We start from the raw sequence: 27,735 nt of genomic DNA, 5'->3' as shown, positions 1-27,735 counted from the left end.
AGATCTTAAAATAACTTCTCTTTTGAAATATAATACTAACATATATATATATATATATATATATTGGTAGTCCTTAGACCAGCGGTTCCCAAATGGTGCTCCACGGAACTCTAGAGTACCGTGGTAGAGGGAATGGGGTTCCGCTGATTGGCTCTTTTTATTACCTTGTGATGAATTTTGAAACATCTGTCTATATTTAGACCCTACCTCTAATTCATAAATTATTTAATTTTAAGGTTGCCTGTATGAAATTATTTCAAGTGAAATGAAAATGATATTCTTTAAAGAAAAAGTCCATTAGTATTTCCTACAGCGCTTTTCAAATAAGAAATAACTAAATGCTTTAATAAACAAATATGTGTTCATAATAACCATTTTCAACGTTTATAGCTATTCTTTTGAGTTTTCTTTCAAAAGTTAAACATAATTCGGCTTATTTTAATCCATTTCAGTTTATGCATAAGCCAGAAATAAATTCATAACTAGACTAGATATAGCAAAAAGATTGTAAATTTAACTGTCGGGCATAAAACTTAATTTAAGGTTATTAATGATAAAACGATGAAAAATCTTCAGCTGTAGGTTATAACATTCACAATTACTTTCAAATTTAATTATAAAGATACAGTTCAGCTAAAAAATTTTTTATTATGTATTGTTCCGAAGCCGAAAAAAATTGGGAGCCGCTGGTCCAGACAAGTTCGTCATTGTTTTTAATGTACTTTTTCACGCAAAATTCAATGAAATTAAAAGTTAGCAGATAGAGCAAAAAGATTAATGAGGGCTCTTTTTTACATAACTTACAGCATTACATTACATGACTCATCCATTGTTGAACATTTCAGGCATAAAACACTTATAACTTCTAAACTAGTAGTCCTACCGATTTGGGATTAATCTAATTGAATTTAGCGAGATAATAAGCATTAAAAACTATACCTCACTTGTATAGAAAGAAGTATTTAAGTTTCAATCCCTCGAATAAAAGCCGTTTCTACATTTATCAAAGCAGAAAATAAAAATTTTATATTTTCAAATTTCGGTTTTATTTATTCGCATTAGAATTAGCCTAAATAAGTTTTACCCAGTAATGAACTCTTATGACACTGAATTCTTATTACTTTCTTTAGTAGATTGCGATAAAATAGATCGATGACAACGATAATCCAAACTCGAAATTTTCAATTTGTCAAAAAGTGGCATAGGATACAATTTTTTCCCCTCTTTCTCCTAAAATCAGAACATTTTCCTGAAAAAGCATTAAAAAATATATTAGAATCAGCCATTGGGTTCTCAATACTTTTTTAACTGCAGACTTGTGTTATTATTGTTTCTCCGATGGAAAAACATATACTCTCTCTTTCAACAGAGTTGAAAAAAATTATTTATTATTTTATTTTCGTTTCTGTAAAAACATTACTTTTAGGAATGGAATACTTTTTATTCTATTTACATAGCAATAATTCAATTATTTTTATAAATGTTCACAATCTGAATCGAACATACTCTAACTCAAATAAATTTCATACTTCCTTGTGATTCCGAGAATCGATTTGACGTAGATGAAGTTTAATGATATTTTAAGTTTATTTTTATTGAAAATATTTTGCCGAATATATAAACCGGAAGAGATTTGTTTTACAATGAAATTAAATCCTCTAAAACAAGTAAGGATTTAATAACGGAACCAGGAACTAGTCAGGTATGAAAAATATTTTTTTTTTATAATATAAAGGTTGTTTTAAAAAATACCTGTATTAAAAGGAACTAAGGAACAAAGATGATGAAAAAAATCTGTGTTATATCTGTTTTAAAAAAAACTCCATTAAATGTAAATAAAGTATAGAAATAATGAAGGAAAAAAAATGTCTGTAATATCGATTTTAAATAACAGAGATAACGAAAAAATATCTGCATTATATCTGTTTTAAAAACATTTGTTCCGAGGTCTGTGTAAAATCTTAATTATTATTTCACATAGAATCTTATAGTACGTCTAATAATATGCTCAAATTCTTAGAATATTTCTTGTGAAATTTATGATCGCAAGATGAAAATTAAGAAACTTTAAGAGTGAGATGGTAATTGAAGCTAAACGGAAGGAACATTCCACTTCCGAAATTGTGAGGGAATTCACCATTCCTTGATCTACGATGTCAAAAGTTACCGAGAGTACCAAATTTCAGGCATAATATCTCACCATGGACAGCGTAATGGCCGACCCCCTGCACTTAATGATGATCGCCGACTTATGCGTAGAATTGTCGCTGTTTAGAGACAAGTAACATTGCGTGAAATAACCGAAAGCATCCATGCGGGACGGGAAATGGACGTGGCCTTTAGAACAGAGAGGGTAATTTGGCAGAAGACCAACTCGAGGGTTTTTACTAACAGCATGACATAACGTCCAGCTCCTCTTGGGCTCGTGATCCTATTGGTTGGACTCAGATGGACAACAAGGCACTGTGCAATCCAGTGGGGGCTCCAAAATGATGTGGACTGATTTTTCATGGCATGAACTGGCTTCTATGGTCCGATTGCACCAATCATGGACTGGAAATGGTTCAGATACTTAGAGAGACTGCCTGCAGCCATTCATGGACTTTATATACACGAACAACGATGGAATTTTTATGGATGACAATGCGCCATGCCACCGGGTCTTAATTGTTCGCGACTAGCTTAAGGAACAATCTGCACAATTCCAACGAATGATTTAGCCTCCTAGATTGCTTGCACATTTATGGGATACAATCGAGAACCCAGATCGTGCAAAAACTCCTACACCTGTATCGTCTTCGGACGCCCGGTGCCTGAGTGGTAGCCTTTCGTGTTCCCGTGCCACAGGTCCTGGTTTCGATCCTCGGGCCGAGAAAGGTTGACTCAGCTTTTCATCCCTTCAGTGGGTCGATAAATGAGTACCAAGGATGCTTGGGAACTAAACTGTGGAGGTTTCGCGTTCGGCTGACCACTTAACAGGAGCATCTGCTCCTGTACCCCAGAGACCAAGGTCAAGAAAACTAAGATGGGCACAGTACGCCTTGGCCCTCTATGGGCTGTCACGTCACTGAGTTTAGTCTCGTCTTCGTAATAATGGACATCTATTGAGACTGCATGGCTAAATACTCCTACAAGAGACTTCCAACTACTTTTTGAGTCCCTACCACGTCGAGTTGAGGACAAGAGGAGGTCCGACAAGATATGAAGGGGTATCTCAGGATTTTTATTACTTCAATGTATAGTATCTGGTTATGAATAGGATCATTTTCATAATTTTGAAAATACTGTTCTCAACTTTACTCAGTTATTTGTTGTAAATGTTCGTGCAATAATTTATAAAATGTGCTATTGTGCTTATAAAATGTTCTCAACTTTACTCCAAACTCGAGAACGCACTGATGCACAATCATCTGAGCTATGACCTCATCGTCAGCTGGTTAATCATAAACTAGATGGCGTGTTAATTATTCTGGGTATTACTGGCTAAGGTCGAGCTAAGTTTCTGTACATAAGTTAGAATGGTAATTAGCGTGAAGTTACTTAAATATAACGCCGTATCGCGAATGGAATTTGTTAAAATGTAATTCTTTCTTATTTACGGCTTTTAATTAACCTGCATTTACTATTTGTTTATGTATTTTATTGTAATCTCGATTTTTTTTTTGTGTGTATCTAGCAATTTTGTTGCATAATCAATTAGTTATTTTTCTGCACGGCATTTTGCTTGTCTTTATTTTATTCTTTATTTTATAACCGTCGTTGAACAGCCGACCCAATTTTTGGGTTTACGACTACTAATGTTCAACTCCGTTAGACTTGTAATTTGGAACCCAATCCGGAAGACAAGGAAACTCCAGGATCAGTACTCCCAGAGGTATTGATTTGTTATGGGAACATGGAGGACTTTACTACTCGACATCAGTCACCACTTACTACACGGTCTTCGGCCGGCTGGGATCGAACCCACGAACTCTTGGACATGGGCCCAGAGCTCTACCAACCAGGCTATCCGGCCTTTGTCTTTGTGTTAAATAGGAAATAAACCGAATATTTCTTTGCGAAAAATTATAGAATGTCTCATTTATGTTGTTGTCCATTTAACGTCGCACTAGAGCAGCACAATGGGCAATTAGCGACGGTCTGGGAAACATCCCTTAGGATGATCCGAAGACATGCCATCACAACTTTGATCCTCTGCAGAGGGAATGGCACCCCCGCTTCGGTAGCCCAACGACCTGCACGCGAAGTCGAGCACTTTACGGTAGAACAGTTTAACGAGGACCAATACCGCACACCCTCGGTCCCTACGCAGACTGATCCAAGTGGTCACCTACCCGCACACTGACCGTAGCCAGTGATGCTTGACTTCGGTGATCTGTTGGGAACCGTGTCTGAACGATCAGTCCACTGCGGTACGTCTCATTTATGAGAAGTCATATTTGACGGATTAGGCATACTCGAAATAGAATGGAAAGAACGGTTGATAACATAAACAAATGCCACGATTCAGCAGCAGATCAGGATCTGTATCTCCGATGACATCACTTTCAGGTATACAATTGACACTATTTACTTTATATGCATCATGAAATAGATATTTTTAATTATCATTGATAAAAATCAAATTAAATGAATCAAAAATTTAAAAACCAATAAAAACAATTTAAATTTAAAAAAAGAAAGCATTAACGAAAAAATTTTGTTGACTAGTGTTGAACCAGTGACATTTTGACCAATTGCATAAGGTGTAAATTGCATTCATTACGCTTAAGGTATTGCGACATCAATGGACAGTTAGTTTAAATAATTGTTTTAACACGGCTGGCAACTCTTGTAATTGCAATATTCTAACTCTAGCTGGTTGCTAGGCAACCAAACGACTGTTTCTTGTTATTAATGTTTTTTGTATGTCAGTGGAAATAAAAGAATAAGATCACTGTAAAAGCTGACATAAGGGTCCATGATTCATAAAAATTAGATGAACTGTTTTTAAAAAATAAAAAATATGAATTTAAATTTATTTAAAAAACTAAAATAAATAATCTGAACAAAAAAATACAACAAAAATTGAAGAATAATTTTTTTAATAAAGCAAGAAATCTTAATGCGATTCTATCGACTATCACTTGTGAATGATAGACCTTATGAATGAGCTATGCATTTGTTTTAGATATAAGTCTCAGGAACGCTAGGCTATTTAAAATAGCCTGAAAGGACGATAAGCAATGTAGTAGATTTAATTATTTTTGTTTATGGAATGTAAATAATCAATTTTAGTCATCTCAAAATGAAAGCTTGTGCATTCATAGGAGCATCTTTTCGCTGCCTTCCCATGGTTATCCCATAGCAAAGGAAACTTCAACCGGTAGTTTGTATGGCGATTGTATACATCAACACTGAGACATTTTTCGTTAACATCGTGTTTGTCAGTGCAGACTCGTATAGGAATTGATCACTTGGTTTACATCTTCGGGAAGCCACCCAATCAGCAGTCTCGATTGACAAAAGAACCAATAGATCTAGATCAGCAGTCGGAAGTAGCTCACACAAGTAGTGAAACTACTGTAGTCGCTACTTTTTTTTTAAAAAAAAGTAGCGTAGTAAGTAGTGCGACTCAAAAAAAAAACAGTAGTTTGTAGTGATCTTGGATACTACTTTTAACTTTTCTTTAGAAAAGAAAAACGGGTTTACAGCAACTAATTTTTCGAATTTGATTTGTACAAATCTTCGCGGGTCTGTCAATGGATGCTATGAAAATAATCCTCTGACTGTGGTTAAATGCTAACAGAAATTTTAATCACGTATAACTAATATTTAAACCAGTCATTACGAAAAATAGATATTTAATCATTTCGATGACACTTGTCTTCGGACGCCCGGNACTTTTACTTGTACTTTTTACTCGTTACTTTTTAAAACAAGAACTTTTTACTTTTTACTCGTTACTTTTTTTAAAAATACTTGTACTTTTACTCGTTACTTTTTAAAAGTAACGTTGCCATATATGGTAGTAAGTAGTGCGACTAAAAAAAAACAGTAGTTTGTAGTGATCTTGGATACTACTTTTAACTTTTCTTTAGAAAAGAAAAATGGGTTTACAGCAACTAATTTTTCGAATTTGATTTGTACAAATCTTCGCGGGTTTGTCAATGGATGCTATGAAAATAATCCTCTGACTGTAGTTAAATGCTAACAGAAATTTTAATCACGTATAACTAATATTTAAACCAGCCATTACGAAAAAAAGATATTTAATCATTTCGATGACACTCTCACAAGCGAAAGCAAAACTCGTGAAACATGGATGTTATTTCATAGAAAAGAAACTTATTTTTTCGATGTACTTAATTTCTTAGAGGAAATAAAGGAGCATTAAAAATTTGATAATTTAGCTTTTCTTAAATACTCCCTGTCTAAAAATGCATAAAAATTGAAGATGAAATGAACAAATTCGATAAAAGTGTTTTGAAATAACAAACTGGTGTAAACATAAATGAATCTTTCTTAATTATTCCTTATATTTTATGTAAACCAATGTTTTATTCAACCATTTGAAAACCATTTCGAACATAATGTGTAAATTAATTTTTCCAGCAAAGTTCGGTTCCTTAAAATAGTGAAGTAGTCATTACAATTCCAAAGTAGTTTGTAGTTATTACATTTAAAAAAAGTAGTTGTGATTTTAGTCAACTACATTTCTGACAAAGTAGTAATAGTTGTAGTAAACTACAAAAATAATGCTCACTCACACCATTCACGGCATATTCTGTTTTACCAAAATAATTTAACTCAGAAAAAAACATGAAGTTTCAAATGCTCGAAAAATGTTTTCAAAATTCAAAAATTCAAACAAATTAATACAGAATTACTTCCCCACTAAATAATCCTGTCTAATTTGTTTACATTCGTATATTTTGAAAAATATTTTTCAGAATTTGAAACTTCATGATTTACTCTAAATTTACTTGAACTCACTTTTCTCTAAACTTATAAATTTTAAATTACCAATAGATGTGAAACAGTATTTGCCATAAAAAGTTTCTCCCATTGTATAGCGTCCTGTTGCGTTCCATTTAAGGAATAAATTATAAATTCGAATTCTTCAAAATCTCATAAAAATTCTTTTTGTTACGAAATTTTTTTACTACCCTTGGTGTCATTTTTTTTTCAAATCTTACTCAAATTTTACTTTCAAACTTTACTTTGGGGAAATATTTGCGACTATTAAATAAAAAAATCTTAAAAAATGGATTTTTAGAATTCTTTTTAAAAAAATGTCACAGCTTATTGAAGTAGCTTATTGAAGTCCTTGTGCAGTAAACAGTTATTTAGAAAACTAGAAAACGTAATTTGTTGGAAATGTTTTCATAAATTTTATTATCTGTTAATAATCCCTCAACAATTTTTTATTTTATTTTATAACCGTCGTCGAATCTGAGCAGACTGAGCAGCCGACAAAATTTCGAATTTAAGACCACTAATGTTCAACTTGGTAGCCTTGTAATTTTGAACCTAATCCTGAAGACAAGGAACCTCCTGGAGCAAGTATTGGGAGAAGAAAGTTGCCTCCGTGGAGGAACTTTTGATGAACGTCACGTGGAGAGAGAAATCACGAAAATCTACCTTGGTTAGTCTCACGGGAAGGGGACTCTAACCCATGATCGATCCGCCTACGACTGAGGATATTTTACGTCAGCACTGTGGTCGGCGCGAGCCGGGTGCCGAATACGTATCAACCAGCCATCCCTGGGATTTAAACCTGGGTCACCTAATACGGAGGCGAGCACTGTGTCCTCTGAGCCACCAAGCGGCTTGCCGCTAAATCATTCTAATATAGCAATATATACCTGAAATTGAAGCGGGGATAATTTTCGTGACGTGCGGGCAGACAAGGTGACGTACTTTAAAGGCAGGCCTTTAAAGTACATAACCTTTTATATATTTACGCCTTTTGCAAAATATTTTGTATAGTGGTACACAACTAAATACTAAAGCTTTCAAACCTTTTGGTAATTTTGCCAACATTTTAAAAGCTTTGCCCCGAGAGAACTAATATTTGAAACATTTACATGTAGTGATGTGTAAAATACCTATAAATCAAATTTCTAAAACAAGGAGTACTACATTAAAACGGCTCTTTGGAATTATCCCTTAGATCATTTTCGTCTTTTGGGATTATCGCGTCGACTATTTTCGGACTTTGGGATTATCCCGTCAGCCATTTTCGCCAAAAGGCAACCTCTGTGCCAATAACCGCAAATTTTGTGATATTTTCTGTGTAATCCTTTATTAAGCGAGAGAGTTGCCCGCCGAAATGATTTATAATAAATTATATAAGGTTAAATTCAATAATAATTCAATGTGCAATTATTAAAAAAAAGGAAAAATAGAAGTTTTTACTTTGCGTTGATTCTTTTTATTACAATTTTTTAATTACGCATATTTATCCTCACATATTTTTGATATTATTATTTTATTATTAGTTAATAAATTTAATCTTTTTAGAATGTTTATTTTGGAAATTGCTTTGCATTATGATGACGCTACATAATTTGCGCATTTTCGAGAGTTTTGTCAGGTCGACGGGATAATCCCAAAGTACCAAACATAAACTTAGCTAACACTAGGAGAAATTTTCTCAAATAGCGTGGAATGTTGACAAGTCTGAAAACTATGTGTTGTTTTGTTGATAGTTAGCACATAGAGATTTTGGAACCTAAGGAATTTTGAAGTTGAAGTTAATAGTTTGATGTAATCCTCATTTTACTTTAAAGTAAATTCATATCTGTTTTATATCCCACAATCATAATGTGGTTGTCATTGAAATTATTTGAATTTCAGCTAATGGCTAATTGATCAGTTTTTAATCACGCGAACCAATTTGCTGTTCTGTAGAAAATTACAAAATTTTATTATTTGTTTTCCAGAAGAAATATTTTAAGACTTGTATGAAAAAAGTACCCGACTGAACGAAGTTTTAATAACAGGAAAGGTAATGAAAATAATTTATTTTTATTTTATTTATTGATTTATAATTAGCAAAGGAATGTTTTAGTCATTGCTTTGCATTCACCAATTCCATCATAGTTTTGAAACTTCTTAATAATAACAACATCAGCATTTTATAGAATATTTTTGAAGGTTTCAATTTCAGATTAAAGCTAAATTTCGTATAATCAAAGATTCCTTAATTTTTTTCCACAACTTTTAATTCGCTATTATTTTACAATGGTTAAATACTCATTTTATGTTGGTCGTTATTGTCGGGAAATCTTTTTGGCGATAAAAATTAGTGCTCAATTATAGTTGCCGAGAAATGAAAAGACGATAGTTCTAAATTAATACAGCAAATACAGTTCCATGTGCAAAGTCGAGTGTTCAGAGCAGTAGTGGCTCAGGGAATAGAGCGTTCGCTTTCCAGTGTAGTGAACCGGGTGCGAATCCCAGCGATGGCTTATTGTTACGAATTCCGAACACGGCTCGCACCGACCACAGTGCTGACGTAAAATATCCTCAGTCTCTAGATGGATCATGGGTTAGAGTACCCTTACCGACAGGCTAACCGTGGGATGTTTTCGTGGTTTTCCTCTCCATGTTAACGCAGATGCGTGTTAGTCCCATCGAAAAGTCCTCCGTAAAGGCAAATTTCTTCCAATACTTGATCCAGGAGTTCCCTTGTCTTCTCGACTGGGTTCAAAATGACAAGGCTTCGGAGTTGAACATTCGTAGTCATAAATTAAGAATTGGGTCATTGTGATGAAAATGCTGTTAAAGTACCAGATTTAAGGATTTTTCGCCAACTATTTTTTTGAGACTCAATAGCATAATTCTTCCAAAATAAAACCTTTTCTCGATTTTACCTTCTAAAGCTTGTAAGATTCTTTATATCATCCACCAAGTTTGCTAACATCACTATTGCTAGTAGTAGAAAATTCTCTATTGCATTGATAGTCGTTGCAAATTATACGCCATCATGTCTCCAATTGACTTATACACATAAAACTATCTTAACTACTAGCATTGGCAATTACCATAGACTATCACGTTTCGTACACGAAATATTTTGCAGTTTGGAAGAATATTTCTTTCTTTTTTTTTCATTTAAAAAAATATTCTTGTTAATTTTATCACAGTGTAAAAAAAAATTACTTTAATGAAATGAAGTAAAACTTTTTAGGTCAATAGAAATGCATCTAGAGCAATTGCTTACGTTATGAGCTTAAAAATATTTTCTGGTTGTCAGTCCATTATAACATTGTAAAAGTCTATATAGTCATCGCAAAAGTCAGTGTGCAATATAAACTTTGTTGATCTTAAAAATAATATTGGTTTTAAGTCTTCGTTAAAGTTGTGTGGCATTGTATTTTAATCACTACGGTGTAAAAATTTTTTTTTTAAACTTTGTTCCATAGCAATTCGTTGAAACTTGAACTTACTGCAATTTTTATAAGATGTTAAATTTGATTCATATTTCCCTTCAAACTGAACCATAATATCAAGTAATCAAGTTTAAAAAGTACGATATTAAGGTTACAGCAATTATAGAGAAAAAGAACAACATTAGTTCAAGGTATCCGTCTACCACAGAAGATATTTTTACGTCAGCGCTGTGTTGGGGAAAGCCAGGGGCGGAACTCGTATCGATTGAACCCAGGTTGGAGGCGAGCGCTCTATCCCCTGAGCCACCACGACTCAGCCCAACGATATTTGTGAAATCTTAGCGTTCACTACTAGTCAAATCTTTTGATCAATGAGCTTGATAATTCTTTGATGCTCTGAAGTTAAAATTAAGTGTCCCAAACTTTTGATCGCTGTCTCGACTAAACTATTAAGACCATTAAGATAAACTATTAAGTTTTAAAATTGCAGCTATCCCACATATTTTGATGGTAAAGCATTTGATGGCCATTATGATCCATAAAAAATGTATGCTTACACAGAGAAAGTACGTTTTCGTGTTGGTTCCCTATCTTCATTAATAGTTAGCACTAATTAATTAGGATCTTTGAGGTCAAACCATTAATATTGCAACTGAAAGTCTGCTCATAGAAACAAAAGTTATTCAAGGTTAATTGTACTGCTGTAGTTTTTTCCATTTCGGATTTTCTAAGTGTATACTTTTTTAAATGCATGACTGAAAATTAACTTTTTGACACAGAAAAACGTTTCATTTGTTTTTTTCTCTCTTTACATTAGCGATTTGTCATCATAAAAATCATTATTTGTTAATTGCATTAAGCATTAAACGCTTCATTTAAACCACGAAAAAAAAATTGACTGATTTACTTTCTCAAAATGAAATTAATTGCCTCGAAGCGAGTGATAAAATAAACAAGTAAAATGAGACGAGAAATAGGTTGTCTGAATGTGTTTTTGAGAGATAAATATCCAAAGAAAGTGTAACACCGTTTGTACAAATGACCGAGACTTTCCGAATTTATTCAAGCATTAAATGAATCAAAAAAGCATTCGCCCAGAGAGGAAAAATACTTGAAACTGTTTTTCTGACATATTAAATACTTGGGAGAGAAACGCAACACATTCCCTTTCTTTTAGCTCCTCAGAATTTTCTGGAATAGTTTTTTTAAAAAACTGTTCGAACAACTAATCGAATTTAAATGAGTAGCTGAATTTTATCCAAGTGAGTACTTTTCATGTATTTGCTTGTATTAAAAATTATTAACTTAAAGTGTTAAAGTTTTTGCTGATACTTATTTTTAAGTACCGATTTTAATTACCTTTTTTTTTGTTGTGCGTTAAAAGAAAGAAAAATTATAATGATAACAATAGTAAAAAGGGTTGTAAATTTATATTATGTGTTGAGGATAGTTTTCGCTTTAGCTATGACTTTATTTTTGATAAATTTGCAAGCGATTTTATTCTAACTTAAATTTTTCTCTTTTGAATTTGCACTTTTAAAAATATACTTTTTAAAAATATATTTAGATTATACTTAGAAAAATTATATTTTAAAAGAAAAATGCTTAGAATATTTAATATGTTATTTAGATAGTATAAATAAGTAAAAAATATTTTTTTTGGTCATCTTAGGAAAAAATTATTATGACTGTCTAAATAGTTTTTGGACTTAACCTTAAATATGCTATTTAATTAGTGTAAACCCTATTTTAATGTACGAAATCAAACACAAAAACATACTTTTTCTAAACAAATATTTTTCTTCATCCCTATTTGAACTCATGACCCTCAAAACATAGGAAGGGTGAGTAGCAATTTGGGAAAGATAACTGGACAGTGGTCATAAGTTTGAACTCCTGAATGTTAATTTTACTTTTTCCATATTTCCTTATATCTTTTGAGCGTTTTAAGCGAATCACACACTTTTTACACGTGATTTTAGAACTGAAGATAAAAAGATAGTTTTACTTAAAAAATAATTATTTATAAATAATTATTGTTATTTTTAATTAAAATGATTGTTTAAATAAAAAATAATTATTGTTATTTTTTAGGATTTACTTATGACCGGAAAAATTTTAATTGTAAATTATTCACATTTTTACACAATTTTAATCTACGTGTGAATTCAAAGTGTGAAGGAAATCAGTTGAGTAGTTTGTGAGAAATAAAAATTTAAAAACATGACCTCTTCGAGATGGAGAAATGCGCAAAAAGTGAAATTAACATTACGGGCTTCAAACTATTTGGGTCGTGTTTTCTGTATTGCAACTACTCTACATATTTTTCGGGTAAAAAATGTAAATATGCTGTCAGAAAGGCACGTTTATTCAGATCAATAAAGTTTTTTTTTTGGCATAACTTGAAATGTCGTCATGACAAATATTTTAGTATGATTAAGGTTAGACCCTCGAACCATAAAGATTACATCTTAGTTTGTGAAAAACTGATCCTTAGATCAAAAGTTATTAAGGCTTTTGGTGTCTTTAATTTTCCGCACTGTGAGTATAATTTCTTGCTTAATTTTAAGCAAAACTGCAAGGAAGAATTCGACTCATAATTTACTACTATTTGGCTATACTTTACATTAAGCTCTTTTTTTTCACGTAGAATGTTATTAAATTCGACACTAGCGTAACATTTTCTCTTTTAAATTTGTCTTTTTGGCAGATCCGAGGCAGATTTTATTATTTTTGTTAGTTATGGAATGTAAATAATAATCAATTGTTGTAGTCAACTTAAAATGAAAGTGTGTGAATTCATAGGAGCACCCTTTTGCTGCCTACCCATGGTTAGCCCGTTGAAAAGGAAACATTAACTTTGTGATCGGTAGTAGTGCATCACAAGTAGTGAAACTACTGTAGTCGCTACTTTTTTTCATAGTTTGTAGTGTAGTGTGCTACTTTTTAAAAATTGTAGTGTAGCGAGTTGTGCGATATAAGAAAAAAACAGTAGTTCGTAGCTATTTCTGGTGATTATAGTTTGTCTAAAGTTAGAACTTCCCTAGCCATTCGTCTGGACACGTGGCGGTGACTATGGTACCGAGGTAATAACTATTTCAAGTAGGGGTGTGGGGTCAGTGTTTAGGACAGGTTTCAGCTCCGGTCGACGAGAGAAAGGGAATCTTTTTCTTTGGTCTGTGTTATGCCTAGANATAGGAGTAAATTAAATGTATGACTTTATAGCCTGGTATATATATTAATAAAAATATGTAAGTAAAAAATATTTATTGTAATGGGTTTTTTTCTATTTTTTTTTATTTATTATTTTTATTTTGATTATTTTCTTCCTTCGGATTAAAATAATTCAATAGACTGTCTTTTTCAATTTAAACAAAACACATCTTTTCTACCTTCAGATTTTGCTGGAAAAAAATCGGAAGTTTTTAAATTAAAGAAAGAGGGTAATGAATAAATAGTTAACTAGTGAAACGAATAATTCATTAAAATTTTGCATGCAGCTTTGAAAAAAATGAGTAAATTATCTTTAAGGATGAGTTAAGAAGGGTAAAAAAAAAGAAGAATAGTATTTCAACTTTGGCCTACAAAAATTATTGTTAATTTTCAGCATTCTTAATGATGGTTAGGTATCTTAAACAAAAACACATTAAAAAATTATTGTATTAAGAAATAATTTTTCTAGAAAATAAAATTAGAAAAAATTAGTGAATTTTTTTCAGCTTTTATATTGTAATAAATTTATCTTGACATGAATATTTTAGCAATTAATATTTGATATTTGTGGATAGAGTATAGTGCATGAAAAAAATTACTTTTGACTTAGCAATCGGATTTCAAAAAGTCTGATATTTTTAAATTTATTTTTCAGAAACTATTCAACTAATTTCTTTTAACTTTTTTATTTTAAAATAAAAAATCATATTCGTTAAAAAAATTGTATACCTTACAATTCAAACTTTTTCGACCATTACTAATAAAAAAATTAATTAAAATCATTTTTGCATAAAATTATCTTTGGATAAACGAATTTTATAATTCTGAGCTAAAATTTTTCAATTCGAGTTAACAGTTCTCGAAATATGACGAAATAAGCAAAAAGTAGCATTAACATCAAGAGATCCTAACTTTCGATTGCTCTCCTGACCAAATTATTAGGACTATATTTCTCAGATTACGGCTACGCCTTATATTTTGAGGGTGAGGAATCAATCCGTCAAAAAAATTTATTCAGATAAATACGCTTTTGTGCCTCACTTCGTAATTTAAAATATTGTCTGCTTAAACTAATTAGCATATTTGAGGTCTCTCCCTCAAACAACTAAAGATTAAGTTCTAATACGTGAAAATCAGATCAATAGACCAAAAGTCTTAGCCTGCCACAAAGTATGTCAGACAACTGTAAAAATAAAATAGATGCAATTATAAAAATAAAATGAAATTTAAAATGCGCATTGAGCCAACTATTTAAAAATCTTTATAAACAGAAAAATAAAAAACGTAATAAAAAAAGATAAAAAAAAATTATGGATTGAGAAAGATAGAAAACTTAGAACAGCCGATGCGTATAACCATAACCTCTTGGCCATTCATTCTCCAGAATTTCTTGAAGAATATCCTTGAATAATTTATTAAAGGCAGTAACCTTCAATATTTTTGAGGAAATAGCGAAGAACTAGTATAAAAACAAAATTTCCTGGAAAAGGATACAGTGGAAATTATTATGGCTTCAATATTGTAAAAATCAATTATTTAAAAATTTATTTTCATAATTACTGCTAACCTAATGTATTATTATGTTGCTAAACTATATTTCGGGAAATAAAATTTAACTGCACACTCTTATAAAAATTGTTATAAATAAGGAAGATCGAAATGCAATCAAGTCGAAAAAGAAAATGCTAAAGAAATAAAAACAGAACGACTATCTTAAAAAGAAAATTTGCGTTTGATAAGTCGTCGGTTTAAAATCTCGTTTACCAAAATTTTTTGCAAAAATATTAGATTTTTTTTATATTTTCTGACAGTAATGATAATCATTTTTTAATAATTGAAAACGTGGTCAATATGCAAAATTGCAACTTTATACAAAATTATTAATGAAAACATTTTATCTATATTGAAGGAATGCAATTCTTCAGATTTAACAGAGAAAAATAAATAGGTAAAAAAATAAACAAACAAAAAGTCTTATCGGAACTGATCAAAAACAATCTTTTCTTCAACAAGACAAAAATGATCTCAAAATATTATTATATAACAAAATATAAATAGTGCTCAGAGAATCACTTTGTTTTCTTGGATTTGCACGAATTGAAGAAGGTACTTTTTCATCTTTCATAGGCGATGAGTTAGTTTCACTCCTAGTCACATCGGAATTCATCGTCAGCACATCGTTACTTGATAATTCGCAAAGGAAGAAACACAAGGGAAAATATCATCACGGCAATCGATGTCGCCTCGTAATCGGGGGAAATGCTCTTCGCGCACGCTTGCGAACATCGATGTTGAATCTGAAGAATCGCTCTTCGCGGCATCGGGGAAACATCGATGCCTCGGGAAACATCGTACACATCGCACGGACATCGGAGTTTCCGATGCTTCGTAAAATACGCCAACCTAAACATCGGATCGGCGATGATTACACAACATCGATATTTTCCGATAAATCGATGTATTGCTCAGTCCTAACCACAAGTAGTGAAACTACTGTAGTCGCTACTTGTTTTCATAGTTTGTAGTGCAGTGTGCTACTTTTTAAAAAATGTAGTGTAGCGAGTAGTGCGATATAAAAAAAACAGTAGTTCGTAGCTATTCCTGGCAATTATAGTTTGTCTAAAGTGAGAACTTCCCTAGCCATTCGTCTGGACCCGTGGCGGTGACTATGGTACCGAGGTCTAACTATTTCAAGTAGGGGTGTGGGGTCAGTGTTTAGGGCAGGTTTCGGCTCGGGTCGGCGAGAGAAAGGGAATCTTTTTCTTTGGTCTGTGTTAGCCCTAGAGTGGAGAGAAGCTACCTTCCCTGAAATGCGCTATTCTTGTTTCCATAGCAGCAGATAGCCTCAGATTTTGTTGGGGGGGGGGTTCTTATAGTAGACAAACAATACTTTTAACGTTAGTTTAAGAAAAGAAACACTAATTTTTCGAATTTGATTTGTACACATCTTCGCGGGTCTGTCAATGGATGCTATGAAAATAATCCTCTGACTGTAGTTAAATGCTAACAGAAATTACTTATTTAAAATCACGTATAACTAATATTTAATCTAGTCATTGCGAAAAGTAGATAATTAATAACTTTAGTCACACTTTCACATGCGAATGCACGCTCGTGAAACATGGATGTTATTTCATAGAAAAGAAACTTATTTTTTCGATATACTTAATTTCTTGGAAATAAAATAGCATTAAGCAATTAAAAAATTGCAAGTACTTGACAATTTTACATATCTTAAATCAAACATTCGTTGTAGAAAAAGTCATAAAAAGTTGAAATTTAAATAAACAAATTCGAAAAAAAGTTTTTTGAAATAACAAACAGACTCGTATGAACGTGAAGGAATATTTTTTAATTATTCCCTTATATTTAATATAATTTTAAGTAATTTATAATGATTACATGTAATTATATGTATATAATGTAATTTAATGTAATTTATAATGTAAGCTAATTTCTTGAACGTAGGTGTGAATTAAGTTCTGCAGCAACGTTCGTCTCCTTAAAGAAGTGAGGTAGTTTCTAAATTCCAATGTAGGTTTTAGTCACTACATAAAAAAGAAGTAGCTGTAATTGTAGATTTATATTACATTACAACTACATTTATAACAAAGTAGTTGTAGTGGTAGTAAACTAAAAAAATAATGTAGTTTTTCCGACTGCTGCTTTAACCCATGGTTTGTATGGCGATTGTATAAAGCAATATTGGGATATTTTTAGTTAGCACCGTGTTTGTCGGTGCGGAAGTATAGGAATTGTTCACATGGGGGACATCACTGGGAGGTGATCCCCTCAGCACTCTCGAATGACATATAAGCCAATATGAATAGATCTAAATATTAATTTTAGCTCTTTCTTTTCTAGAATATGTTAATCTGGATAAAGAGCGTCACCGCTGTTCTATTGCTGTTCAACTTGATAACTTTAAGCAGATCCTCGAATCAAATCCCAAACGTCAGTACCGTTGTTGATACTAATAGTGATTCTGCTGCACTGCCTTTCGGAAAAGATGAAAAAACAGACTCTCGAAACAACGAAACGATCGTCAATACAACCGCAGAGCATCTGGTTTCAAAGATCCTTGTACGCGAAGCTAACGGTAGTAGCGCAATTGAACCTAGCGATGAATCGAAAAGAAATTTGACAGTGGCGAATGGAAAATTAATTGAACCTAATGGTTTCACCAACGGTGCACAAAAAGCAAATAATAGCAGTGTCATTGCGCGTAATGCTGAATCTCAGGACAATGTGAATGTGTCATATAAAAATTTAGCTGAAAGAAAAAATATCAATAACAGGACGCACGAAGTAAATGATGGTCAAGTCGTTGAACATAACGTTGAACGGAAAGGATTGATGGAACCTAAAGCTATCTCTAACAGTTCACGAAAAACACATGACAGTGGGTTCGTTGAAAACAGCGCTGAATCGAAACGAAATGTGACAATGGTAACTGGAAGTGTGATTGAACCTAAAATTTCCACGAACGTTGCACCAGCAGAGAAGTCTGAATTGGAAAATAAGAAGGATGAAGAACTTCAGAATGATCAAAAAAGAGAAAATGCTTCAGCAAATAAAGAGAATAAGGAGCTTGATGACGGGCAGAAAAGAGAAGGTATTTCCGCGAATAAGGAGGATAAGGTTCTTCATAATAGACAGAAAATGGAAAGCACTTCCTCTAATGAGGAGAATAGAGAGCTTCATAGCAGACAGAAAATAGAAAGTGCTTCATCTAATAAGGATGATAAAGAGCTTCATAACAGTCAGAAAAGAGAAGGCATTTCAGCGAATAAGGAGGTTCATGACGGACACAAAAGGGAAAACGCATTCGCCAATAATGAGAATAAGGAACTTCATCACAGACATAAAATAGAAGGCGCTTCTGAAAGTAAGGATGATAAAGAGCTTCTTCATAATAGTCAGAAAATAGAAGGTGCTTCCTCTAATACGGAGGATAAGGAACTTCATAGCAGACAGAAAATAGAAGGTGCTTCCCCTAATAAGAAAGATAAGGAGTTTCGTGAAGAACTGTCCACTGCAATCTCGAGTAAAGTTATCAACCACACGAATGACAATGATAATAGAGCAGAAATAAACTCAAAAGAATTTGACGGAGATAAAGAATTAAGTGTTCCAATCTTACCACCTCTACCAATAATGTTCCGAGCATTTGTACCACTCGTTATTCCACCCCTCCAGAGGATTTCTGTACAGCCTGTACCACCACCGGCCATTCACATATCGGACAGACTGCCCATTTATGACGCAGAGACTTCCGAAGACTCATCTACTGCTGAAGATTCTCCTCAACGAATTCAAAGTGCTATGAGAAGTTTAATCTCGGATGTTCTCGGTAGCATCTCGAGAATTAATTTACCACTTCATCCTAATTCTTCAAAAGCAGCAGGAAATTCAAGTGGTAAGTGATTTATGAAAGTTTCAGATTTCTGGTAACCTTACATTTTTTTTAAGTATACTATTCATAGGTGTTTAATATCCCTAAAAGAAAAAAGTCAGCATTTCTAATAATATCCAATTTCTTAAATGTATTCAAATCGAAAAGTGATTCTAATTCCTTTTTTATTAACCTACGGAAAATTATACGAAAGTAATTACATCATTCATTAAGTAAATTTTCGAAAATTTTTTGCTACATTTTATTCATTGAAATGCGTTTTATTAGGACCTAGTTTGTGGGAGACTAGGTTCAGTAGTACAAATGTCAATGAGCAAAATATATTCAAAAATATTAATTTCTTTCTTTAATAAAAAAATAATGTTCATATGTATAATGTTCTTCGTAAATTAATATGGAGGACTTAAAATTCTTTTCTGTCTGAGGGAGACCTTTAAAATTGCCACTTTTCAGTGCGTTAATTCTCAAATTTGGCAACCAGGTATTGAAAGGTATTGAGGGGTATACATTAAATAAATATATAGATTGAGTGTTAATAAGATTCATAAAAATATTAAAAAATTAGGGCTGGTGAATAAGCATGATATTATGTGTTACAAATCAAACTACCACATTTTCCCTAAAGTTTTCCCTCGACACATGTAAGAGTTTCAGATTTTAAGAGAGCGAGATTAAATTAAATATGCAAAGATGTGCATCACAGAAAAATCTATGTGTTAACAATATTTCTGAACGTCTTAGGTTGGCTTTCCTTTTTCAATTTGGGACAGAAAATCTTCTTTTAAACCCAAATTTATTTAATGAACAAATGGATGTTGTGTTCGCAGAATAGGAAAAGTGTTGAATAAGTTTGATATTGAGAGAAAGTTCATGCCCCAAATATGCTCCAGATTTATAACATTTTTGTGCTGTATAACAACATCTTCATTTGAGGGAGGCTGCAAGATAGAAAGCTTGCAGAACTTGATAATTTGCTCAGACTTTCTATAAATTCCAACCCCTGAGCTATCGTGGTTCAGGGATAAGAGCGATTTCCTCCCAATGAGATAAGGTTCGAATACTAGCTGTGGCGGGTCCTCTGCCCTCGCACCGAACACACTGACGTAAAATATATCCTTAGTGGTAGATGGATCATCGTTTTGAATCTCCTTGCCGTCGAGCTAATTGTGAGAGATTTTCCTCTCCTTGTAATGTATATGTGGGTTAATATTATAAGAAAGCATTCCACGAAGCGTAGCTAGTGCCTAATTCAGAAATCCCCATGTCTTCTGGGTTAGGTTCAAAAAACAACAAAGGATACAAAGTTGATCACTGGTAGTTGTAAACATTGGTAGTTGAACATTGGTAGTCAGAATTGGGTAGGCTGTTCAGCATTGGTAATAAAATAAAATAAAGAATGAAATAAAATGAACCTTTCCTCTCCCCAATAGAGTTTGATATTAGATTGAAATTGGCATACAATATTTTAGTGTCGCAAGGTAGCGGTATGCAAACAAGTATCAGGCATTTCTGATGTTTTAGTGCTTTGATATTCTTTTGTACTTCAATGACTTTTAGTTGGAAATGTACTGGGTCCTTAAATTTTGCCGAATCTGGGTACCCGGTGAAAAAATCTGTTTTTTCTCCGCCCGATTGTGGATACCCATCACTTATTTTTTATTTTTGTTACGCGTTGGTTCCAGGAATCCAGTAAAATGCTAATTTATTACCTGGCGTGGTACGTAACAGTTAGGCAATCTTATGAAATCTTACTATTTATAAAAATTTAATGATGAAAATCTCTTATTTTCATTTACGTAAGTTTGATATATTTTCACGGGCGCATGCACATTTGACCAGAATTGACACAAGTGCACTTCATTGTGCATGCGCAATTATTTGAAATCTTACGTACGGGATCGTACGGAATGTAATGTAAAAGTGCAAATCTTCCTACTTAGCTAAAATAATTTTCAGCACTAGTTTTCGGAATTTGCTTGTCTTTCTTCTAAGCGGACACCTCTCTTTAACGAACATATTTCTCTATCCTAAAGGTTTCCACTTCATCGAGATTTTCCTGAGTACAAATTATGCACAAGAGTTCCTACATCACAACTATATTAAAAAATAGTTTTATGGGTTACTTTAAATGTAATGTGGCTGTGTCGAACATAAATGAAGGTTTCTAGGGACTGGGTTGTCCGGTAAAATTGACCGAGTCCGGATACAGGATCTTCAGATTGAAAACCGGGTAGTGAAATTCTCGTGCTAGTTCCGGGACTCCCTGTGTGCACACTAAATCTGAATCGCGCTACTGATGCAAGCTAAATCTTTCGGGGTACACTAAGTCCTTCAAGTTCCCATAACAAATCAATGCCCCTCGGGGTACTGGATCGGAGATTGATCGTCTGGTTAAAATTAAGGATGGATGGATCGTTGTGTGAATGTGTCCTCAATCTAAAACGGGATGAGTAGTATGTATGTTGTCCTCTGATCATCCTCAGGATGTTTCCCAGACCGTCGAATATAGCCCATTGTGTGGCTACAGTGCAGTGTAAATAAAAGTACCGTACTGATGACTGCGGGTAATGAAAATCTGACCTTACTTTTTATGATGTGTGAATAACATTTAAACCATTAAGACTTTTCTTAAAATAATTTCAGCATTTTTTTAAAACAATAAACGTGTTTTAGTTTTCATTTTCTGCATTCTCTATTGGTTTTGGTCACTAAAAAGCTCTTAATGATTCATCAGTTAACGTTTTGAAAATTGTTTATATATTTTTTGTCAAAAAATACTGGCGACAAAAATTTCAGTCTCGCTACTACTTTAGAACTGAAATTTTATGCTTTGGGCTAGTATATGATAAATTAGACTCAATAACCCATTCATGGACGTTTTTATACATTTATTTTTAACAATTAAAAAATGCTAATATTGCATCTATATTTAAATCAAGAAGGTATTCTTTTCTGCATAAGTTGTCACTTATTTTCTTCTTAAACACACTAAGAACAGTATAAATTTAGATATGTGTGTAGATTTTTATAATATTAAAATAGTTTGATTATACCTTTTTTTTCTCAGATAAAATACTAATAATAAAGTAATTGTGCATATCGAAAAATGGAAAGTTAAATACAAGTGAAGCATATTGTAGATTATTCTCGGTACAAATCATCTAAAAAACGATTAAATAAAGATTAAATTATTAATGGAAACAGATTTCACTAATTAATTAAATTGGACCAGTTTCTTTGTATTAGTATTGTTAAATAAGTGTTTTATTTTTTGTTTATACTTAATAGATACTGAAAGTGGTGAAGATTCAAAATTGGTGGATTTGCAAGGGCAACAATTCTTGATGAAATCAAAGATGACTCATCTCAATGGAAGAAATGGCCGATTTTTCCTCCGCTTCATGTCCTTACGTCCATTGGAAGGAGATGTGCTATCAGACATCGAAGAACCTCAAAATATTAAAGAAAAACATGATCACGAAGGAGTAATGACGGACGAAATCCAAAAGGAGACTATTGGCTCCAAAATTGAAATCGCATCTAAAGAAAATAGTTCTCTGGATACCAGAAATCTTCATGAATTGGGAAACAAGAATGATACGGGGACTTCAGTATCGGACGCAGAAAAAGGGGATGATTCGGCAGGGAAGGAATTTGGTGGTAACTTAAAAGACATGTCAGTTGGTATATTAGATGCAAGAACGAGGGAGAATTTGAAAACAAGCAACTCTGCTTCCCATTCTGCCGGAAGTGAAGATGAGTCAGAAATAACAAACAAGAATACTGCTGGGGGTAGAGAAAAATCAGCTGAAGATCATCAACTGCATGCCGAAGAATCCCAATTAACACTGATTCAAAATTATCGAAGTTTTCCCGACCCAGTTTTACCAGTTTATAAGAACACAAACTCTAAAGATGGCGTTTCAGAAATACGATTAAGAGATGTTCCACTTGAGGGCGATGTATCAGTATCGCCATTCGTTGCTAAAGCGCTGCCATCAATTGCTAGTGTAAAAGAAGTGTCACCATCGGATACTAATGTCGAAAAAGTTGTGGCATTGACTTCCAATGCTACAAATTTGACAACGTTTTTTTCTGATGTTGAAAAAAACTTGCAAATGGATGCCAATATTAAACAAGTTCCTTCAGCAGCTGGTAGTGTTGAAAAAGTGTTGCCGTTGGTTGATAATGCTGAGATAGAGCCATTCTCGATTGGGAGCGTTAAAAAAGTGACGCCATTGGCTTCCAGTGTTGAGAAGGGATCAACGATGTTTGCCAGTGTTGAAAAGGATCCATCAATGATTGCTAATGATAAAAACGCACCACTAGCAGTTTCCAACGAGTCGAAAGTGATGGCTAAAGGTGATGACCAACCATACGAAGAAGAGGGAAGTTATCCTCCGAAGTCGATAATTTTGGAGTCACGAAGTTTGCTTTCGAAGAAGAGTAATGCAACAGGTAGCTCGGTTGACTTGAAAGCTGACACTAAAGATAACGTTTCAAAACATAGTGAGTACAAGACTTCAGCAACCGGTGGCCAAATTTCGAATGATTCAAACGAAAGTAGCATCAAAGAGAGTGGTCAGAAGCCTCTTCTTTTAAATGGTGGAGAGAAAATCTCTGAGGTTAGTTTTAAAGGTAAAGTGGATAAACTTCATAAACAAAAAAATCCAAGTCAAGGGAATAATACTGAAAACACGAAATTAACGGTAAGTTGATACTATGTTTATACAATTAACCCTTTGACATACGAAGACGGCTGGGAGACGTCATTTTTCTTATGCTAAAACAATAATTGACGTGTCTCAGACGTCTTCAACCCAGAGATGCCAACTTGCTCCGGACAGCAAATAAATATTTTAAAGCGGTAGTTTATCAATTGTGACTTTTGGTTTAATGAATTTAATTTAGTAGATTTTTATCCGCCACTATTTCTAAATAATTCGTAACCTTATATAATTTGCCACTTTGTTGTTATGTAACCCTAAATACAGTTTTTCATGCGTATAGATTAAATGTAGATTTAGTCTGACCACCGCCCCTGCAATTCACCGCCATTATTCCAGGTGTCCACTGGCACAACTACAGATGAAAGTGTGAAGTGTCCGCTTCGTGGACAGGTACACTGTACACGAGTTCAGTTCAAGTAGTTATGTCATGTTATACCTTTTATAAAGCAAGCAAAAATAGTTAAATATTTGCAAAATTTAGTTTGTAGTTTTTTACCGTTTTTTTTTAAAATTATTTTGGCATGTCCGCAGCAGTTGGCATCTTTGTCAACTTGCGAGTTGTTGTTTACAGTGCAATCAAAGATCATTTCTATGTCAAGAGGTTAATAATGTGTTGTCATCAATCGTAGTTTCGAAAATTCTATGTGAACGTCTCTTATTTTTTAGTAAATATATAGCATGCGAGAATTGTTTTAAAGACAATGGGATACCTGCAAGTGACGTAGTGTGGGTATCTCTATCCTGATTGGTTGTTGAAACGTAGCATTTGTTTACGCTCGCGACTGTTCTTTCCATTATATTTCGAGTAAGCCAAGCCCGTCAAGTATCANGTCTGACCACCGCCCGTGCCATTCACCGGCATTATTCCAGGTGTCCACTGGCACAACTACAGATGAAAGTGTGAAGTGTCCGCTCCGCGGACAGGTACACTGTACATGAATTCAGTTCAAGTAGTTATGTCATGTTATACCTTTTAAAAAGCAAGCAAAAATAGTCAAATATTTGCAAAATTTAGTTTGCAGTTTTTTACCGTTTTTATAATTATTTTGGCATGCCCGGAGCAGTTGGCATCTTTGTCAACTTGCGAGTTGTTGTTTACAGTGCAATCAAAGATCATTTCTATGTCAAGAGGTTAATAATGTGTTGTCATCAATCGTAGTTTCGAAAATTCTATGTGAACGTCTCTTATTTTTTAGTAAATATATAGCATGCGAGAATTGTTTTAAAGACAATGGGATACCTGCAAGTGACGTAGTGTGGGTATCTCTATCCTGATTGGTTGTTGAAACGTAGCATTTGTTTACGCTCGCGACTGTTCTTTCCATTCTATTTCGAGTAAGCCAAGCCCGTCAAGTACCAGTTCTCTTATGTAACAAAGCCTATATACTTTCACAAAGATTCTTTCGCAAAGAGTTCAATTCTTTCACCATATTTACACAAAGACAGGTAAAACGCCATGTAGAACCTAAACAAACTAATCAAGCATCGAAGTTACCAGGTACTAAAAGCAAAAATATAGTATGGTTGCAATAAAATACTGCTCTGTGTTTAATTAATTTAACTTTAATTAACAAAGTTATATAGAAAAACTTAGTACGCCATTTGGCTGATAAAGATTAGCTGGCGCTGATATAGGTCACATGTGTGGTTGGTTATGGTTTGTCTTCTTCTTGAAGTGCAGGTAGTTAATTCATATTACATCACATGATTTTAAAACTCTACCAAAGTACAGTGCAAGACCTTTTTTTCTTTAACGGATTCGGATTTCTGAAATATAGGGGGTAGCCGCAATTTCGGAAATGTGACTCAGATAGTTTGGTCAGGAGAACGGTTCAAAGTTTGGATCCCTTAACGCTAATTTTATTTTTTTGAGTATTTCACTATGTATCGAGAGCTTTTGAGGCGAATTGAAAAGTTTTTGCACACAACTAAGTGTATTCGATTATTCAAAGACAATTCCTAGCAAAAAATAACTTTTAGTAAATATTTATTATTTTATATTATTTTATTTAATAATGGTCGAAAACAATTTGAGATCTAAGGTGTACAATTTTCGTGAAAACGAATTTTAAATATCTGACTTTTCGGAAATTCAATTTCTCATGAACTTTTCAACCGATTTCGGTAAAAAAATTTTATACTGCCATGCAAATTTATGTTCTTTCAACCGATAAAAGAAATTGTATACCTAACAATTTAAATTTTTTTTAACTATTATTAAATAAAATAATATTTACAAAGATTTATTTTTTTGTATGGATTTATTTTTGGATAAATGAATTTCATAATTGTGTGCAAAAGTTTTTCAATTCGCTTTTAAAAGTTTTTGAGTTAAGCGAATATTTCGAGATAAGTCAAATTAACACTAGAGAGTCAAAACTCTCCTGACGAAACTGTAGGGATGGCGGCTACCCCCCATATTTTGGAATTAACACTAGATTGCCTAAAGAAGTCATTTTGACTGCTTTTAATTTCAATTAGAAAATTAATGGTGTATATAATGACACAATTTCTTAGAATTTTGTGACTTTTTGTACAACACATAATTTTTCTTTATTGTTAATATTTACTAATCACTTATTACAGAACTGTAAATAATATAAAAAATGTTAAAAATTAATTTTAAACAAATTTATTTACGCATTCACAATCCAGTCATTTTGACTGCTTTTGGGCAATATAGGTATATATTTAATTTTCCGTCTTTCTAGTGTTAATTAGAATATTTTAGGTCATCCCTTCAAACCATTACGATGGAGTCCTAGAACGTGAAGATTCAATCATTAGATTAAAAGTGATTCAGGGTGGTCAGTTTTTTTTTTTTTGGCGCACTGTATAATATATGTATTCATTTTTGACTTTTGGAAATTTTTTTAGATTGAAATTTGAAGCTCCATAATGTACACAATATTAAATATTTTATCACAGAACACAAAGCACGTAAATTCACAAAGAGCATGAGTAGCTAAGAGTGCGAAATACGTATCAGAATTGGATAGTGCTGACAACTAGTTTAATTTAAACTAACTCCAGTTACATTAAAAATAGTCTGCTACAGCCAGTTTGTGTGTAAAATTATTCCGGGAACAAGAAATGGATACATTTAAAACCTTATGGTGCATTACTTTTGAACGCTCTACACTGGAAATATCACGGTCACGAGAAATAGGAGACGAAAACTCCCCCCGTGATTTTGACGGGAGCGAGAGAGAAGGGGTAATGCTACCGATATTCTGTTACAATTTATAAATCATAGAATAAGAATTGCGCTTTTGTATTTTGAACATCCAGTGTCCCTTAAGTAAACGAAACAGAATTTTCCAGGAAATGTTTCTCATTTATAGGGTCCTCCTAAAAGTATCCTCTCAAAAAAGTATTTCCGCTTCTGAGAGTGAAATGTTGCACTGGCTCTCCAGATACTCTGTATTTGAAATGAATTTTTTTTGTAAATGACTTACTTACTGTAAAAGCTGTAATTTTCAATGTTTCTTTTTCTTTTTTTTCCAGACTGCGTCAGGTCTTAAAGGAGACATACTGTTTGAAAAGAGATAATGTCTTGAACTGTTATTTATTTAAACATGCATTCCAAGAATTGCTTTGGTTTTTTTTTAAATTGAAAAATAACATTGTTAAAATTATATTTGCAATAAACACCCTAAACTCTGCTATTCCTTAACTTTATGAAATCTACTTATGTGAAAATTTTAATAAAAGCCTTTGAAGAGTGTTGCATGTTGTTTCCTCTATTTCTTCATATATAATACACGTCATTAAAAGATTTTGTTAAATGAACGGCAAAAGTGTATACTTTAATATTCACTAATGCTATACTTATTTCAACATAAATTTGAGATTTCGACTGGAATTTTTCAAATGAATTAAGAAGTAAACTTCAAAAAGCACCCTTTTAAAAAAAATGAAGCTCTTGGAAAATATTGCTATCTGAAAAATGTAGATTTTCAAATAGAATATTTTAAAATGAGTTTCGAAATGGTCT

General features: G+C 32.9%; 1 protein-coding gene across 4 annotated transcripts; it reads left to right on the top strand.

Moving 5' to 3' along the window:
• Positions 1–1,607: 1,607 nt before the first annotated feature.
• Positions 1,608–27,465, top strand: LOC107439455 (enolase-phosphatase E1). Of its 4 annotated transcripts, XM_071184331.1 has the most exons (5): positions 1,613–1,702; positions 8,928–8,992; positions 17,457–19,011; positions 22,297–23,717; positions 27,246–27,465. In XM_071184331.1, exons 3-5 carry the CDS (start codon positions 17,460–17,462, stop codon positions 27,288–27,290), a joined length of 3,018 nt encoding a protein of 1,005 aa, XP_071040432.1. In that variant the 5' UTR covers positions 1,613–1,702; positions 8,928–8,992; positions 17,457–17,459; the 3' UTR covers positions 27,291–27,465. The 4 variants fall into 4 exon arrangements, with proteins under 4 accessions (XP_071040434.1, XP_071040432.1, XP_042901110.1 ...); XM_071184333.1 differs by lacking the exon at positions 8,928–8,992 and having other exon boundaries at positions 1,608–1,702; XM_043045176.2 differs by lacking the exon at positions 1,613–1,702 and having other exon boundaries at positions 8,849–8,992.
• The last annotated feature ends 270 nt before the right edge of the window (positions 27,466–27,735 follow it).

Source organism: Parasteatoda tepidariorum, chromosome 8 (genome assembly GCF_043381705.1).
Source record: "Parasteatoda tepidariorum isolate YZ-2023 chromosome 8, CAS_Ptep_4.0, whole genome shotgun sequence".
Lineage (NCBI taxonomy): Eukaryota > Metazoa > Arthropoda > Arachnida > Araneae > Theridiidae > Parasteatoda > Parasteatoda tepidariorum.
The sequence above is the reverse complement of the archived record's forward strand: the minus strand, read 5'-3'. Positions and strand labels throughout refer to the sequence as shown.

Coding starts and splice junctions, on each gene's coding strand:
- LOC107439455 (XM_071184333.1), top strand. CDS start 17,460: ATGTTAATCTGGATAAAGAGCGTCACCGCTGTTCTATTGCTGTTCAAC. Junction 19,012..22,296: donor AGCAGCAGGAAATTCAAGTG/GTAAGTGATTTA, acceptor TATACTTAATAG/ATACTGAAAGTGGTGAAGAT. Junction 23,718..27,245: donor CTGAAAACACGAAATTAACG/GTAAGTTGATAC, acceptor TTTTTTTTCCAG/ACTGCGTCAGGTCTTAAAGG.